This window comes from Biomphalaria glabrata, chromosome 11 (genome assembly GCF_947242115.1).
Source record: "Biomphalaria glabrata chromosome 11, xgBioGlab47.1, whole genome shotgun sequence".
Lineage (NCBI taxonomy): Eukaryota > Metazoa > Mollusca > Gastropoda > Planorbidae > Biomphalaria > Biomphalaria glabrata.
This window is the reverse complement of record NC_074721.1, coordinates 37400254-37417412: the sequence shown is the minus strand read 5'-3', so window position 1 is coordinate 37417412 and position 17159 is coordinate 37400254. Positions and strand designations below refer to the sequence as shown.

Genomic DNA, 17159 nt, shown 5'->3' with positions numbered 1-17159 from the left:
CGCTACCTACAAGAATCTTATCTTGTCGAACATATTAGGAAACTATCGAGCACACGAGAAGTATGGTGTTTTAAAAGTGTTATAATATTAAATTTTGTGAAAAGTATGGTGTTTCAAAAGTGTTATAATCTTTAATTTTTTTTATTTATATCATTTTCTTTTTACGTCATGTCAAGACAGACAGATTTTCGCGCATGCTCCACATCGAAGGAATCTATCAGCTCTGCTTAGAAACTGACGATACACATAAGTGTAAGGTGCTAAGCCCAGTAACGCATTACCGACACATTACCGTACCGGTAGTTATTTAGGTCTAAGCTATTTTGAGATATAAGGCCCTTAATAAATCCAGATATTATTTATTTGAGGGAGAGCCTAATAAGCTTTGGTAGCCAATAGATAATCCCGCCCTCCCCAAGCCATTGCAGGACACAACAGTTTACGTGGTTGACCTAAAAACTAAACATACGCTGCTGTACGTATCTAGCCGCCGATCTAGTACGATCAGTGTATTTAACAGCCCAAAAAGTCAGTGCTAGATATTTTTCGATCGGGGCGGGGGAAGGGGAGGGGGCTGAAAAGCTATGGTGCTTATGAGCCGTGTTACCTATAGATGTAGATAGATTCGCTGTCCCTGGTTGACAAAAAAAACAACGTATTTTAGAGCACGCTTAGTATATGTCATACACACACAAACACCATATCTATACATCTATCACGCCTAGTGTTTGTGAAATAATTAGCGGCTTGACTGTAGGTACTCGACAGATGGCTCCTTCCCCTTTCCCCTCAACATTGTTCTTACTACAACATGAACAATGTTTTGGGGCTGTTTTGAGGGCCTGGTTTACACCTGTGTGTTGGGCTATCACTGAACATTTTTGTTGTTGTATGTTAGTCTGGGGGGCTGCGTTTGGATTGAGTCTTGAAATTAACGTTGTTACTTTGCACTGAAAAAGTGTGAATGTTGGAGAGTGGAATTGCGTAAGAAGAAAGCGCGGGTAAGGGGGTGTAGGCAGAATAAGAGAGTGGTTAAATGTGTTAGTGTTTTTATTTTGTGTATTTGTGATGTTTCAAACGAGTGTCTTTGTAGCGCATTATGAGCTTTATCATACTTTATGGCAAAAAGAAAAAAACAACAACATATATATTTAATTTTATAGACCCGGCGCCACACGTCTAGACCGAGAAGCACAACTGACTCTGTATTTGAGGCTGACGTCACATTTTAATGGTCGATCAATTATTGATGATCTCTGGATACAGTGTCTTGACTGTTTCTCTCCCCCATTTTTTTTTTTACCTACCAAAGACATTTTTATTTCAAAATACCATATCTACATTCTATACCTCCCCCTTTGCCCTTTCGTTTTATTAATATCTCTTCACATCTTGCACATGTGCTAGGTATTGTTTTAAAACACATAATTCAGAAGTTAATAGAATGGGGCATCTGAAAAATAAAAACTTTTTTTTTTTTTGTAGGATACCTCAGCTTTTTAGCTTTTGACTTCAATTGCCAGGCTCATTACATCCTAAAAATCCTTCGGCTTAAAACACAAATGAATATATTCCACCTGTGTAGTGAACATTGTGGCTCCACAAAGATAGTAGCATCAAGCTATATGTGTCATAAAATCAAGCGTTTAAAATGGGTTCAATTAGTGCATATTGATGTAAATCTATTTACTTAAAAAAATATAGCACATTTACGGTAAACCACAAATAGCTGATACAAATTGTAACACATGGGTAATTTATATATGCACTCTGCATTACATTATTTAAAAAATAACAATAAAAATATATATATATAATTTAAATATTTTGTCTTCTCTGGGTTATATCCCTTTGATGTTTATTTTTAACATTAAAATGGTGTTCGATATTTTACAATGTCGAGATTGCTTATATAAAAACATCAACTATCGAACACCCCCTATTTAAACCTCAATTTTCATGTTTAGGTAGCAATGGACACTTTAAACAAATAGTTGCAAATATTTCTCAGCCTAATTAGAAGCATATTATATAGGTTTTGTTTAGCTGAAGCATCATTGACATTAAAAAATACCCTTAACCCGAGACTCACTTTACTCTTCCCAACAGGTCAAAAAAAAGTGACGTTTTTATACCATTATGGTATTATTGGTAATATTACCAATGCACTTTGAATATAAGTAAAAAAAATGATCCTGGGGTGAAAATGAAACTAAATATAACTTAACTATAAAGAAATGGACGATGCACAATAGAAATGGACTAGTTTCTTCATAATCATCAAAATAAAGGAGAATTTTTAAAAATACAATGGGGTATTCGATAAGTACCTTAAAATGAAGGTGTTCGATAGATGTAAGTTACTCAAATCTAGTAATTAAACATAAAAAATAAGAGCACTCTCGTCTCATAACTATTATTTTGCAATTTTTAGATATATAAAAACAAAACCAATCTATTTAAATGTACATAAGATGACTAAAATCAATAGACGTGAATTATTTCCATCTAGGATTTCGGAATATTGTCTTAATGGAAACTTACAGAAAATGGCTTTATGAATTTGCATGAATATATAGTTCTGTGACTGATACATAACAATCTATATATATAGGTCTGTGAGTTGATCAATCGCGGATAAGAATGTGTTTCCGTTTTCCAGTCTAGATATAATATATATAGGTCTGTGTTGTTTTTTTTAAAGGATCATCAAAATTTTGATTCCTAACAAAATCTGCAGATAAGAAATATTTCTGTTGAAATCTTCACGTATAAAAAGCGAATAGAAAAATGCAGAGAACTCGTACATTCAACATTTATTGGAGAATTTCACGATAACCTACACAATGTCAAGGACTCTGTATTAGATTTGCTTTTTGCCAACTAAAGAAAGACGAATCGAGATATACTTTGAACAATATTTCTATGCCGGGCAGTTGATCTTCGTATCACATCTTCTTTATTACGTCAAGTTAGTTACTTAATAGCTCAATTAAAAAAAATAAAAGTGTTAAGTCGTAGAGTGAAAGTATTTACAGCGAAATGAAAATAAAAGTTACAACAACAGTTTGTGTGGAAACGCAAACTCAAAGTCGGACCCCGAAGTGGTCTATTCAGGCAGGTAAAAAGGCAGGTTTTAATACTTTCAGAAAGAATATCAGAAACTATGAACTACAAACTATAACACAATCTCCGTCGATACAAAGAGAAGAGACGTACTCGTGTCGAAACACTCACCGAAGCTGTTGTATTGTTAGTTAGACTTGTTAAATGGGTATTGATGCTTTAAGGCAACTATTATCTTAGTTGGGCCGAACACTTTTATTCATTCAACACAGGACGCCATCTTAGCCAGGAAGCCCATGTTCACCACGAAAGACGCATAACTCACAATGACTAAGGTAGATTACATATATCATAAATTAACATCCTTCCCTTTCTATCAACGAAACGTGTTCGCTACAAACATTCCAAAACAAACACATGACAGACACATCCTTCTTTCAACACGAACAGGGGTACAACATAGACCCTAACCCATTCACGTACCCTGACGCGATACACTAATGATATATTCGACAGACAACATTGGCATGTAAACAATGTAAACAAAATCATAAAACTTGATACCAAAGGATATGGAGATTCATTAATGTGTTATTATTATTGCATGGTTAATATTCAAATGTATTCGATGAACTGGTAGTTATGAAGATATAGTTAAATCCTAAGTGTCACTTACAAAGACCGTATCATGAATGAAAAGATAAGAAACAGAATTAATACAGCGACTGGACCCCACGATGACCTGCTAACCACTGTCAAAAAAAAAGTAAACAAGATCACAAGATCCTCAGGGCTCGCAAAGACCTTCCTTCAGGGAACAGTACCAGGAAGAAGATGAAGAGGAAGACAAAGGAAGTGATGGGAAAACAACCTCAAAGGCCTGTCAGTGAATGAAATTCTATCAAACCAAGAATACAGAGATGGATAAAGACGGTTGACAGATCTTGTGTGGTGCCCCAACAGACTAAATGATAGATGAATGTGAAATTAAAATTGAACCTGGCCTAACTAATTGATCTAGATGTTTTGTAAAGACCAGCCTCTCTTTCAAAGCCTTAACAAATACAACGTTTCTCTAAAACATCGGATGGCTGCCTGGTCGTGCGGTTTGCGCGCTGGACTGTCGTTCGGATTTATCGACGGTCGAGGGTTCAAACTAGGACTAGGAAGTAAACTATCTTCAACTCTGAAGTTACATCCGATATATGTAAAACATTTTACAAACAAATAACAAAACGTAGAATGGGTATGTGAATGGGGTTAACGTGTATAATAGGAAAAAACTATTTATTAATTATTGTTTTAAATTATATTCCACGTATATGTATACTAAATACATTTTTAACCAGACAGTGTGAGTTGATTTAAGCTTTGTAAAAAGTAGAACGTAGGATGGCTGCCTGGTCGTGTGGTTTGCACGCTAGACTCTCGTTCAGATTCATCGATGGTCCCGGGTTCAAACCCTGCCCGCTCCCATCCCCCGTCGTCCTGCGGGAGGCTTGGACTAGGAAGTAATTATCTTCAACTCTGAAGGAACATCCGAAAATTATAAAACATTTTACAAACATTTTTTACACGTTGATTCCGACAACAAAATCTTTAGACTGGCTAGATGAGTCCTACTCGCTATGTTCTGAAACAATGAAGCTTATAGACAGTCCTCACCTAGCAAGGCTCTCGTGAATTTTAATTATAACGCAGTAATTACTTCCCGATAAATATCTAACACAAGTGAACACATGGAATTGTTACGTTTTGAAACGACCCAAAGTGCCCGGAAAGTTAATCTACTGTAGACATAGTGTGTCATGTCGAAGATGCGAAACGCTGTGAGGGTAAGAATTTGTCTATTTTTTTCAAAACTTATTTCAAATCACACCGTCTGTCTGTCTGTATGTCTGTCTGTATGGTACAAATTTTGTACACGTTATTTTTCCTGCTTCTCATTCTCGAATCAAGTTGAAACTTTGCACAATTATTTATTGAATCTGACAAGACATGAATCAATAAAAAAAATTAACTAAGTTATTAATTAATTAGTGGTAATCAATCAATTTTGTTTGATATAGTAAAATGGAAAAAAAAATCTGACCTTATTGAGATATGTGGCTATAAATGTGAAGTTCTTACCCTAATTATTTTAATACTTTGCTTTCTTTTCATTAGTTTAGGTGGGCTAAATAATTTTACACATTTAATAGCTATAGGGACGTAAAACGGTACATTTTAAACACAGTTATCTTTTCTTCGTTTAACTTTCGTTTTCCGGATTACATTTTTTAAGCAATACATTTCAATAATATATATAGAAAGAAGAAAAGAGATAGGGAGAAATGTGTGGAGGGTGATGTAAGGTAACTTGAAAAGAAAATATAATAAAACAAAAACAAGGCTATTGTGAGAAATCTGGCAACAAATAGCTAGACTACATAATTTCAAAGCTGGTACTATTGCCAATTAAATAATAAGATTAATTTTGCTGCCAACGTTCCTAGACATTCAATTTTCCAGCGCTAAAAAGAGCCTAGACGCTATCCTTTAAGTTACACTTAAGTTATCAATGCTTCGTATATTTTGGTAACCTAGAGACACCTACATGACAAACATTTCGAGTTATCATGTGACTCTTGCTGTCTCCTGCAAACCTATCGCCTGTATATCACTAATCACCTATTCAATCTTGTTCAAAAATAGGTTTATAATTATGTGCATAAACAATTAGTATACCGGGTACTTCGTATTTCAAAGTTGTGTGTGTATGTGTTTGGGTGTGTGTGTGTGTGTCTCTCTCTCTCTTTCTCTCTCTCTAGTTATTTCAATTTTTACTTTAATTTTCCTACATTTCGCTTATGTTCCATTTTATTACCACCAGATTTCTTTACATTGCTTACTTTTCTTTTTCGCTCTTACTATATATTATTGCTTACAATGAGTAAAAGGCTTCCTAGAAAGAACATGTAAGCAAAGAAGAAATTACTGTGGAAAATCACCAATAGATATTTTCCTTAAACTATTATATGATAAAATATAACTTTTATTACAAAGAGTATATCTACTCACTCTGTCTGTCTGTCTGGCCAAAAGTTTCTACACGTTATTTCTTTGACACCCAATCTCGAGTCAAGCTGAAATTTTGTACAATTATTTCTTTTACCTGACAACACAAGAATCTAAAGAAGAAAAAAGTAACCAATTAGTTAATTAACTATTGGTAATAAATTACTTTGTTTTTTTTTAAATCTCAAACAAGGGAAAGAAAAAGCACTTCAATGAAGTGGTGTTATAAGCTGAATTAGTCCCCTTCTCAAAGGAAATAAATAGTACTTGACTAAAGTAGTTGTATATGCTAAACTAGTCCCATATATAGATTTTCATCTGAGGCTAATTACAAATTTCATGACTGATCCAAACTAATTGATACACTTAATGTAAGCTTTTTTAAAAAAATATTCCTATGTATATTGCTTGTTTTTATAATATATATTTTTGCGTATTTTCCGATTAACACAGTTTGTTTTATGTTCTTTACATCAGTATTAAATATATACCTGTATTTCTTTCATGGTCAGACGCTTACATGTAAACTAGCACTTTGCCTGGTTTGCTTACATCTGATGGCAGGTGTAAGTGTAGCCGTTCCAGAGCTAGATTTTACTGTACTGCCTCTCACTTCTGATAAAAGAGACAAAGTCTCCATCAGATGCTCAGTAAAAATCAACAGCCCGAATTATCAAGACTACAGACCCTACAGCCTGACGATATTCAAAAACCAAAAGGTAAACATTAAAAGTAATCTATATCATTTAAGTAGAAACCACCAAACAGTGGAACATAGGCGGACAGAGAAATATAGAGGTGCAGATCTTAGAGAGAAAGTGGAGATGGATTGGTCACACCATTAGAAAAGACACCAACAACAGAGCTAGACAGGCCCTAAGACAGAACCCCCAGGCAGGGCCGGTTCTGCAGATTGCGGGGCGCTATGCGAAAAGGGTTGCGCGCGACCTAGTCTGGGTAGGCTTAAAGATAATAAGTTAAAATTAAGATTTTTTTGCTAGAAAATAAATTCCTCTTTCTATTTTATTCAAACTTTACTAAGTGCAAAATCACGATCAAATCAACTTTACGAGCCATCTACAATACAAGGTAGTTTTCCAACAAAAAGCCGATAAACATTCAGATCTGCCTTTTAGATTTACTATCGACTAGCAAAATATTGCTTTTGATTTTTTTAAGAGATCGAGATAGATTTAGATCTATATTTATATGCCAGTGACTATTAAAGTAAATAAAGTAATGAAACTTCCTATTTTTGGTTAAAAGTCGTCCTATTATTACATTTTTATTAAATGAACGCTGACATCGCTTTTTTTTATCGCAAGTAGCTTTGGCGTTTTCAATATTAAATGACACTCCAAAATAAATAAAACTTTTGTCTATTTTTCAGGACATTTTTATGAGTTTTCAGGATGTTTTAATAAGTTCAGGAGATTTTCATGGCTTTTTTCGTATAGCCTACTTTGCAATTTCAGAAGATTTCCAGGAGCTCCTGGAAAATCAGTAGGCCGCGGGAACCATGTTTATAATAAGTTAAAATGGTTTAATTTAATAATTTACAATTGGAGTTAGCGCGGGACCTACGAAAATGCGGGGCCTATTGCGGCCGCATTGGCTGCTGTGCCATAAGGCCGGCCCTGCCCACAGGGCACAAGACGCAGAGGAAGACCAAAAATAACGTGGCCCCGCAGTGTATTAGATGAAGCCGAGAGGACAGGAAAGAGCTTGGAAGCCATTAAAAAACTATCTAGAGACCGTGGAGAGTGGTGTGTTTTTACAGAGGCCCTGTGTTCCTTGAGGAACGCAAAGGAAAGATAATGATGATTCAAGATTGACTGAGAAAGATTACAACATTGTATACATAAAATTAAGACATTTAGCAATGATTTAAATGTGTATTTACACAACTAATCCCAGTAGTTCCAAGTCTTTCAGTCAAGATTTAAGTGAAACAAAAAATAAACTGAATTAACGCTTATTTAATTCGATATCTCATTCACTTTGTTTTGTTTTTTTTTCGTTTTATTCATTCATATTTTGTCATTGACAATAAATAATTGTGCGAAGTTTTATAATGATCCGAAAATGGGAAATGGGAGAAATAACGTGTGAAACATTCTGAACAGACAGACGGACGGAGTGACTTGATATAAAAGCGAGAAACAAAAACAAACAAAATTTAAAAAAAAAAGATTGCTTTTTTTTAAAAAACAAAATTTATTAAAGGGAAAGAAACGCGAATTACTGCTACTTATCGAAAATACCAAGGTTGAGCTCCCTTTCTGCTGTATACAACAAAATTAATTAATTAGTTCTAATTGATTAACTTATTAGTTAATTGTTGGATTGATTCGTGTATTGTAATTGATGATGAATAATTATGCAATGATTCAACTTGATCCGAGAATGGGAAGTTGGAGAAAAAACATGTCAAAACGTAATGATGGGATTAAATTGATTAAATCCATATATACATCTACATCACTTATTAAGATGCATTTATTTCCCTTATATCGATGTCAACAAAAATAATAAATCACCAATAATTAATCAGCTAATTTATTTAATTTCTTTTAATTGATTCATGTCTTTGTCAATACAATGAATAGGTGTGCAAAGTTTGAAACTGATCCGAGAATGGGAATTGGAAGAAAAAAAAACACGTACCGGACAGACAGACGGACAGACAGACAGAGTAAGTTTGTAAAAAGAGGGGACATGTAGAACACAGCATGCAAACATAGTTAATTAGATCTACTCTCACCACATAGCCACTCTGTAAATCTGTTGGATGCAAGTTTTTCAGCAGATTTTTTTTATTACCCCGATGCTAAGAATGTGCTTGTCAATGATCAAATAGAAATTAAAAACTGATTAACAATAAATGAGGAGTGGACTTTGATATGTTTTTTTAAAGAATCACGCTTGTTAGTTTAGCAGATCTGGACAGTCCTGTCAAAGATTTTGTTTACACCAAAGTCTGTCATTCAAGTCAGTGACGCCAGTACCACAGAAGTAAAAGGCGGCAAAGGGGAGACGTCAAACTCGTCAGAGGCGTACCTGCAAATGACATGGTTCAGGGCAAATGAGACAACACTTTACGGGAGCTATCTCTGTGTTGGACAGTTCGCCAACACACACACACTGGTTAAGTATTGCTTTTAATTCCAATCATTGTAAAAACACAAACACACACACACACACAACAAAAAAAAAAGATCTTCTGTGAAATCGTACTGAATCCCACCATTTTTTATTCTCTGTAGTGTACTAGTTTAGTTAGAGAGTATGTTAGTTTTTGGTAGTATTGTTTTTAGTGACGTCAAAAGTAGTGACGTAGTCAGCCAGACGAATGACGCAGGAGAATAAACGAACAAGAGGAACAATATGGCGATAGTTTAGAGTTTAGACAGAGAGTTGAATAGTGTTAGTGATAAGTAACGACGGACAATAAGACGAGACGGACCTCCCCAGTTATGATAAGTGATAAGTAACGACGGACAATAAGACAAGACAGACCTCCCCAGTTATGATAAGTGATAAGTAACGACGGACAATAAGACAAGACAGACCTCCCCAGTTATGATAAGTGATAAGTAACGACGGACAATAAGACAAGACAGACCTCCCCAGTTATGATAAGTGATAAGTAACGACCGACAATAAGACAAGACAGACCTCGCCAGTTATGATAAGTGATAAGTAACGACGGACAAGAAGACGAGACGGACCTCCCCAATTATGATAAGTGATAAGTAACGACGGACAATAAGACAAGACAGACCTCCCCCAGTAATGAATAAAAGCATCATTTAAAGTAGTACGAATCTTGAGTACGTTCATCTTGTAAGTTGTAATGTTATTGGGCTAATGTAGAATAGTTGATGAAATAGTAGTGGATTTGCATGACACCCAAGATACTAACCAGAACACTCTTTTATTCGCTTTTTAATGCAAATCCATAGCTAGCACTTTTTTTTTTCGTGTGTATCCGGTGTATAGAATACGAAAGTGATAGCGTGATATAAATCGTGTTTATGTTGCCAGTTGCAATAAATCAAATGGATTTAACACTCAACGTAATACATAATCCATCAACAACGCAAAAGGCCGAACAATCAATAAAAGTTAGTCCATGCTGATACACTGATTGTTGAACAAGTTTAATAGCAATGAAGGGAACCATTGAATGTCAGCTAACTCTAGACGTTCATACAATGCTTAACACGGGGAATGTAAACAGAAAGCTTTATTGTTTTCACATTTGATACTCGATACTTCATTTCTCTACTAAAATGGCTAAACCATAGACTTATATATACTACTAGACTGGAAACCGGAATAAATTCTTATCCGCGACTGATCCATCGTGAACATTTTGTAGACAGTTGGATCAAGGCGTTGTTTTGTCAAGTAGTTCAAAGAAGTAAAGTTGTTGTTTTTTTTCAACCCTAACCTATGTAACATATAATTTTATTTTTTAGATCTAGATCTAGTAATTGATTATCAAAAAAAAAATAAAAAAATCACAATTTAGTGTTGCATCATAGACATACAAAAATATAGACTGGCCGATAAAAGAGTTTTATGAAACGAAAATTTGTGACTAGCAGTTTTGTGTACTTTATTATACAGCAGTATAGTTTTGTTTAATCTCTAAGACTGAAGATCATGCAACTTTTCAGAATTCGGAAATCCGACAACAATAGATATACATGTTTTCAAGTTACATGAAGTTACTTCCTTTTTCCAGTCTATATTTATTTATGTCTATGTAATGCATTCAATCTTTTGTTAAAGAAGATTATGTATCTAAAAATTGCAAAATAATAATTATGAGACGAGAGTACTCTGATATTTGAAAAATATACATTTTATTTCTTTTAGGAGGATTTCTGTTTTTGTTAAAAAAATTCAAATAATCTCGGCTAAATTTGGAATTTGTCTTTGGACTCTGTGTCTGAGAAAAAACGAATCACACAAACCACACAAATCTATTATCACCTTATATACGATCGTACTTGTTAATATTCTTCCAATTTTTACAAAACAATATAAAACAGCTTCTGTATTAACAACTTTTTTTCTATTAAAAAAAAACTCTCTAGGGTTAACGTTCGCTCTAGACCACACATTAAGCAAACCAATTTCCGACCCGGGCAATGCTCTTCATTAGAGGCGCAAAAAGGTCATCAGGTCAATATGGAAGCAAAACATAACCCTCGCTGGGGTACCTAAGGACTGAGTCCACCTCACTGGCTGGGATGGAAGAGGGCCCCAACAACCACTATCCACTATCCATACACCGTTTCTCAATTAGCTGACGTGGCACAGAGAATGAATATATGGGATTTTCCCCGGTGTGCTCGGCCTTTGGCCTCGCCTGTAATCCAAGCTTCTTGGGATACGAATCATAGGTAATTGTAAAAAAAATACATTTGATGGTTCCCTGTCAGACAGAACAGTAATAAAGGCGCTTCCAAGGGACTAGAGATCTAAGAGTCTTCTACCCAACCCCAAGACAATTACAAAGAACAAGTTAATTTTTTTTTTTGTAAAACCTTTTTTAACTATTCACAACTTTTTGTTTTGTTTTATTTTATTATTTATCTTTTTAGGAGCCAGAATCAGCCCTAGACGCTAGTCTCAACATTTCAGATCATGATATGCTCTTGAGATTATCACAGCTTGCAGAGAAAAAAGAGCGTTTCCCAGATTTTTTTGTAGATTGGCCAAGTAACACAGAGGGGTGGCCTAGTGGACGCTACGCGCTTTTAAAACCAGCCTCCGGATGTCCCAAAGATTCATGCGGGAAATGGCTAGAGGGCGTTAAAAAGATTCACAGTGAGTCTGGCATCAGTCCAGACCTACAGGCGAACTCTGAGCACTCACAACTGTTAAGACCTTTATTTACACTTGAAAGCGGCATAAATAAGGTTATACTACGTTACTGTGTTAAAATAGAGGATAACGCTAAAAGTAGAAGAGATTGGCCTAAAGGCTCTTACTGTATAAATAAGAAAGACATCTGTCCTGTTGGCTTCACTGACGGTAGAGTTTACATCGACGAAGAGGATAGTTTTGGCAACAAGGGATCTGTCGAAGGCGTCGTCCCAGACGACCCGACCCTGAGCGCTGTGCACATGTTCTGCTGTCGCAAAGACGGATTTGCCAACTTGCCCATTGCACTGCCCAACAAATCCCCGTTCTATCTATACAGATATGGAGGCAAGTGCCAAGACGTTGTCGGCATGTCCGTCCAGGAACATTACGTTCTGATTGACTCGGAGAATTCAGACACCAATGACATGCGCAATGGAACCCTGCCTGACGGGACTCTTAACGACGTTAGATTCGACCTCTGCTACTACAGACCATCATCTATCAACCAGGTGGCTTCCACTCTCACTGCGACGCTAAATTCCAACTCCTAATACTACAATGGCTAAGCATAATTTCTAACGAGAATAATTATACATAGAAGTTTACAAATGAAGTGAAGTCGAGCATATTTATAGTGGTTTTGTTTTTCTTAGAGTTTTGCTTGGTACTTGTAAAGAACATTATTCTATTCTCTTATTATCTTATGTTATATAATACAGACGTTACTTCAAAAAAAGAAGATGATTACGTCCTACGCGTCATGCATTTAGTCATACATATTAACCAATGACTTAAATTCAGCCAAGTCACTGATTTTCCTGGCTAGCTCAGGCAATCCATTCCATGCTCTAATAGCTCTAGGGAAGAAGGAGTGTTTGTACAAACATAGAATGCATATATCTATTTTAATATAACCCTCAGGTGGAAGAGATTTAAAATTATAATACTCTTTATGGTCTTCAAAAGAGCTGTAGGCCTATCTAGCACGGTGACTACATCAGAAATAGCGTAAGTCCAATTCTGCTGTAAAACTAAAAAATAGCATCACCTGGTCGTTAAAAAGACAGAAAGAAACCAAAACGAAATCAGAAGGTAATCACGTGACAATGTTAGTTAAGGAACTATGTGTTTTCTAAAACTTAATTTCAATAAAAAATTAAAGTATCTGGAAATATATATTTTTTTGGCTTTAAGACATGTACACCTCTCTTTCGCCCCGGCATGATGCCCGCCTCTTGCTTCCCCTCAATACGCCTCTGATAATACAGTTTTGTTTTATCCATGGGTATGACATTTGTTTAACTAAATTGTGTTTTTCTGGCCTTCAAAGTATCAAGTCACAAAAATATATTTATTTCTAAATCTTTCCAAGTCTCTTTCAATTAATGATAGTAACAATAAACGTTGTGATTTTAATCACCCTGATCTACTATTCATTGATTCAAAAAGTAAAAACCGCTACCATTATCGACATCGCCGTACCACTGTCTCATAATTTAGGAAAAACTGATACAGAAAAGCAAGAAAAATATAGGAACCTCGACTTGGAGAATAAGCGTTTATGGAAGTTATCCAAAATAACAATATACCCAGTTGTTATATCAACCGAGGGGAAATAAACAACTGAATTCACAGATACCTTCAAGGCCCTTAATATTCCTAGGAACATCCTCGTTGCCTGTCAGGGGGCGGTACTGCTGCAGACCTGACACATTACCAGAAAATTAATCAGTGGAAACTGTTAAAGGGACTACGATATATATTGTTTTCGATTTAACAAAACTCGACCCTGGCAGCGCCAGAGAATGAATACTCGTTCGTCTCTAGCATAATAATAATAATAACAAGGTTACAAAGACAGTTTGTGTGGAAACACAAACTCAAAATCGGCCCCCGAAGTGGTCCACCCAGGCAGTCTTCAATATTTTCAGAAAGAACATCCATATGAAATTATATGTAAAACTAATGAGAGATAAGAATGGAGAAAGAAGGTTGACAGATCTTGTGTAGCGCCCCAACGGTCCAACAGATCAATGGATAGGTGCAAGTGAATGCAAAGTTAGATGTGAACTTGGCCTAACTCGTTCCTCTTTCAGACATTGTGGTCTATAGGGCAGATAATGTAAAGTTCATATGTTTTGTGGCCTACGGTTAACGAGGGTGTCATGTAGCCAGCACAACGACCAACCGTCTTTACTTTTCCCCAACTAATGTCAGGAACCCATTAGAGCTGGGTGGACTCGGAGGCGTCCAAAGATTCCGAAGCTGAAAATCCCAGTCTTCACCAAGATTCGAACCCGGGACCCCCGGTTCAGAAGCCAAGCGCATTACCGCTTAGCTACCGCGCCTCCCCTGGCCTAACTGAAGTATTATAATTGATGTAAATGTTTTGAAAAGGCTCAATCACTTATTTGAAGACTTGGAAAGATATGATATTGGAAAGATAATGCAGTTTAGAAGATTTTTATTCGTTTTAAACTAGGTCTAACTTATAATGCATACTAAATAGCTTTTTCTCTTTAAAAAACTTGCATAAGTGATTTTAAAAATTAGATTTTTCGCTTTCAGAAAAAAAAAGCCGTTGCTTCAGAACTTTGAATGGTCTAAAATATTGTGATGTCGGATTTTCACTATCTTTTCTAGTTTACGAGATCTAAACGGAACGGACGGACAGACATTTCGCACAAAACTAATAGCGTCTTTTCCCCTATCGGGGGCCGCTAAAAAAACGCAAGTTAGTTAATTCTATGTATTCCGTGTGCTTCTGTGATAGGCCTTTGGTTACAGCGCCAAAGGTACAGAGTTCAAGTTTCTGAGGGAGATTGTTTATTTATTTATATAAAGAGATTTTTTGGGTAATAAATGAAAATCTTCATCCTCATCTATCGCTTTACCTGTTGAACCAGTGGGGCACCACATATGATCTGTTGACCGTCTTTCTCCATCCTTTTTGTCTTTTGTGTAGGACGTTATCATCTTCTTTTTGAAGTAACGTCTGTGTCATATAAGATAAGATAAGATAGAGTTTTTTTCAAGGAAATAGTCTGTTTATTCTTATATGTTGTCTTACCATCACTTTTTATGTCTGCCTCTCTCTTTTTCCTGGTACTGTTTCCAGAAGGAAGACCTTTACGAGTCCCTGCGATATGGCCATAAATTGCAAGGTCTGAAATGGGGAACTTTACTTTACTTTAAGCATAATCTAGATGTGACCTACATATTTTTGCCACAAACAACACAGACAATTTTTTTTTCTGCCAAATACCAATTTCTCTTTTCGCAGTTTATGTCTGTGTTCGGCAAGTAGCTTTCCATTTGGTCTTAAATGCGTATCCCGCTTCCTTAGTACAAGATCTTCAGCTGCTTCTTTCAGCACCTAATGCCATGAGAAAGTAATTAACAAAATTACGAGTTTCGGTTTCTAGTCATTGAATAAAAAACTTACGTTACATGACACACTTCCGGTTGACTTTCAATGTATTGATTTTATAGACAGTGCCTGTGTATATTTTTTTTTAAAACATCAGCATCATAGTAAATAAAAACTATGTTTTCGAGTGTACATATTTTAAAACAAGCTAAATATAAACAAAACATTAAAAAAAAAATATTAAAAGATTATATAGAGTGAAGAAAAAAAGATAACTGTTCATTCGCTGACACAACTCTAGATATTGCAAGGTTTATCTCCTACTTTTATATAAAAACAAATTAATTAGTTACCACTTATTCTTTAAATATTTTTTAAAAAATTAAATCGTGCGTTGTTTCGACAATGTATAATTGTGCTAAGTTTCAACTTGATAGGAATATCGAGCTCACCCCCCTCGTGGGTTTGGCCTCTGACCTCACATTGGATAGGGAAACCCATTGCATTGGCTCAAGGGACCGTGACCAATAATATAAACGAATGTGATTGAAGGATCATCCAGTTGACGGGGTGGCCTCCAGACAAAACGAACGCATGACAAGCCTGTCCTTCATCCTGGCTACGGGATAAAAAACCTTTCATGGGTCAAAAGTTCATAAAGGACATTTATCTGGAACTTTCTCGGACACCTCCATGACCAGGAAAAGTGGGGGAACAAAATGTCAAGGACTGTTGGAGTGAGTAAAAAGAAGCTTTCTAATTCAGACCAAGTAGATACAAAGCATAATTAACATATTACCTTTAAATCAGATACACACAATTCCTTACCAGCAGTGCCTGATTTCTTAATTAATAAAAATTATCAACTTCTCCCATTTTTTTTTACACTTTAAAATGTAATAAATGTAAGTTTATAAAAACAAAAACAGCAAACAATATTAAAAACGCGAGAACAAAGTGGCATTAATATATGAACAGGAAACTCTTACATATAAATTAATGAGCATTTATTGCAAGAAGTATTATATATATATATATATATATATATATATATATATATATATATATATATATATATAAAGTTCTATATAACACAGTACTTCATGACAAACAAAAGGAATGCATTACACAAAATGATGTCATTGATGTCGTCTGTTTGCTGTAGACTCCATGCAAACTCATCTTGCATATAAATCATCCTTTAACTTGTAGCCCAGCAACTCTAGGCCAACGAATCCATCTACTTATTAGCGATACATTTGAGACTCACATGATCACAGTGGTAATTATCAGGGCAGGTCACTGTATTAGGGGCTCCCATTAGGATCAGACTGAAGCACGTATCACCTGGATCTGTCAACACAAATATGTGTGGTTTCATTTCTTTTGAAACTACAACACAACAAAAAGGCTCTCTATATAAAATTCTCTTCGTCGCCCAACCACGCGGGAAACACACGCACGCCGACTCTCTAACCCTCGATGAAAAAGTCATGGAAAGATAACTCTTTTATTTCTGCAAGTCAGACTAGAGATGCCCCACTTAAACAGCTGTCTTTCAGGAAGTGTTCACCCGTTACTAGATAGTAGCGTATGCTACGCCGAGGGTCGAATAGTTTTTTTTTTTTTTAAATTACTATTGCCTTGCGCACCTTCTCATGCAATAATAATGCTCAGTGCGTTCTGGTAAAATATCTTTTATTCAAGGGCGTAGCTAGGAATTTTCCATCGTTTGGGGGCCCAGGGGGTTTGATCTCTTTGGGGCACCTGCATTTTGCGTAAT

At 35.6% G+C, this 17159-nt stretch overlaps 2 protein-coding genes across 2 annotated transcripts in view; one reads left to right on the top strand and one right to left on the bottom strand.

Annotated features, from left to right (window-relative positions):
• The first annotated feature begins 4774 nt into the window (after window positions 1–4774).
• Window positions 4775–12634, top strand: LOC106052399 (uncharacterized). The gene is made up of 4 exons (XM_013207765.2): window positions 4775–4901; window positions 6636–6842; window positions 9061–9270; window positions 11742–12634. The coding sequence occupies exons 1-4, from the start codon at window positions 4875–4877 to the stop codon at window positions 12555–12557; spliced, it is 1260 nt and encodes a 419-aa protein (XP_013063219.2). The 5' UTR covers window positions 4775–4874; the 3' UTR covers window positions 12558–12634.
• A 3892-nt stretch (window positions 12635–16526) lies between these two features.
• Window positions 16527–17159, bottom strand: part of LOC129921817 (uncharacterized) — a 3802-nt gene continuing 3169 nt past the window's right edge. The window contains exon 2 of the mRNA XM_056004866.1: window positions 16527–16729. Coding sequence (XP_055860841.1) covers window positions 16617–16729 — 113 coding nt within the window. The 3' untranslated portion in view covers window positions 16527–16616. The remainder of the gene's footprint in view (window positions 16730–17159) is intronic.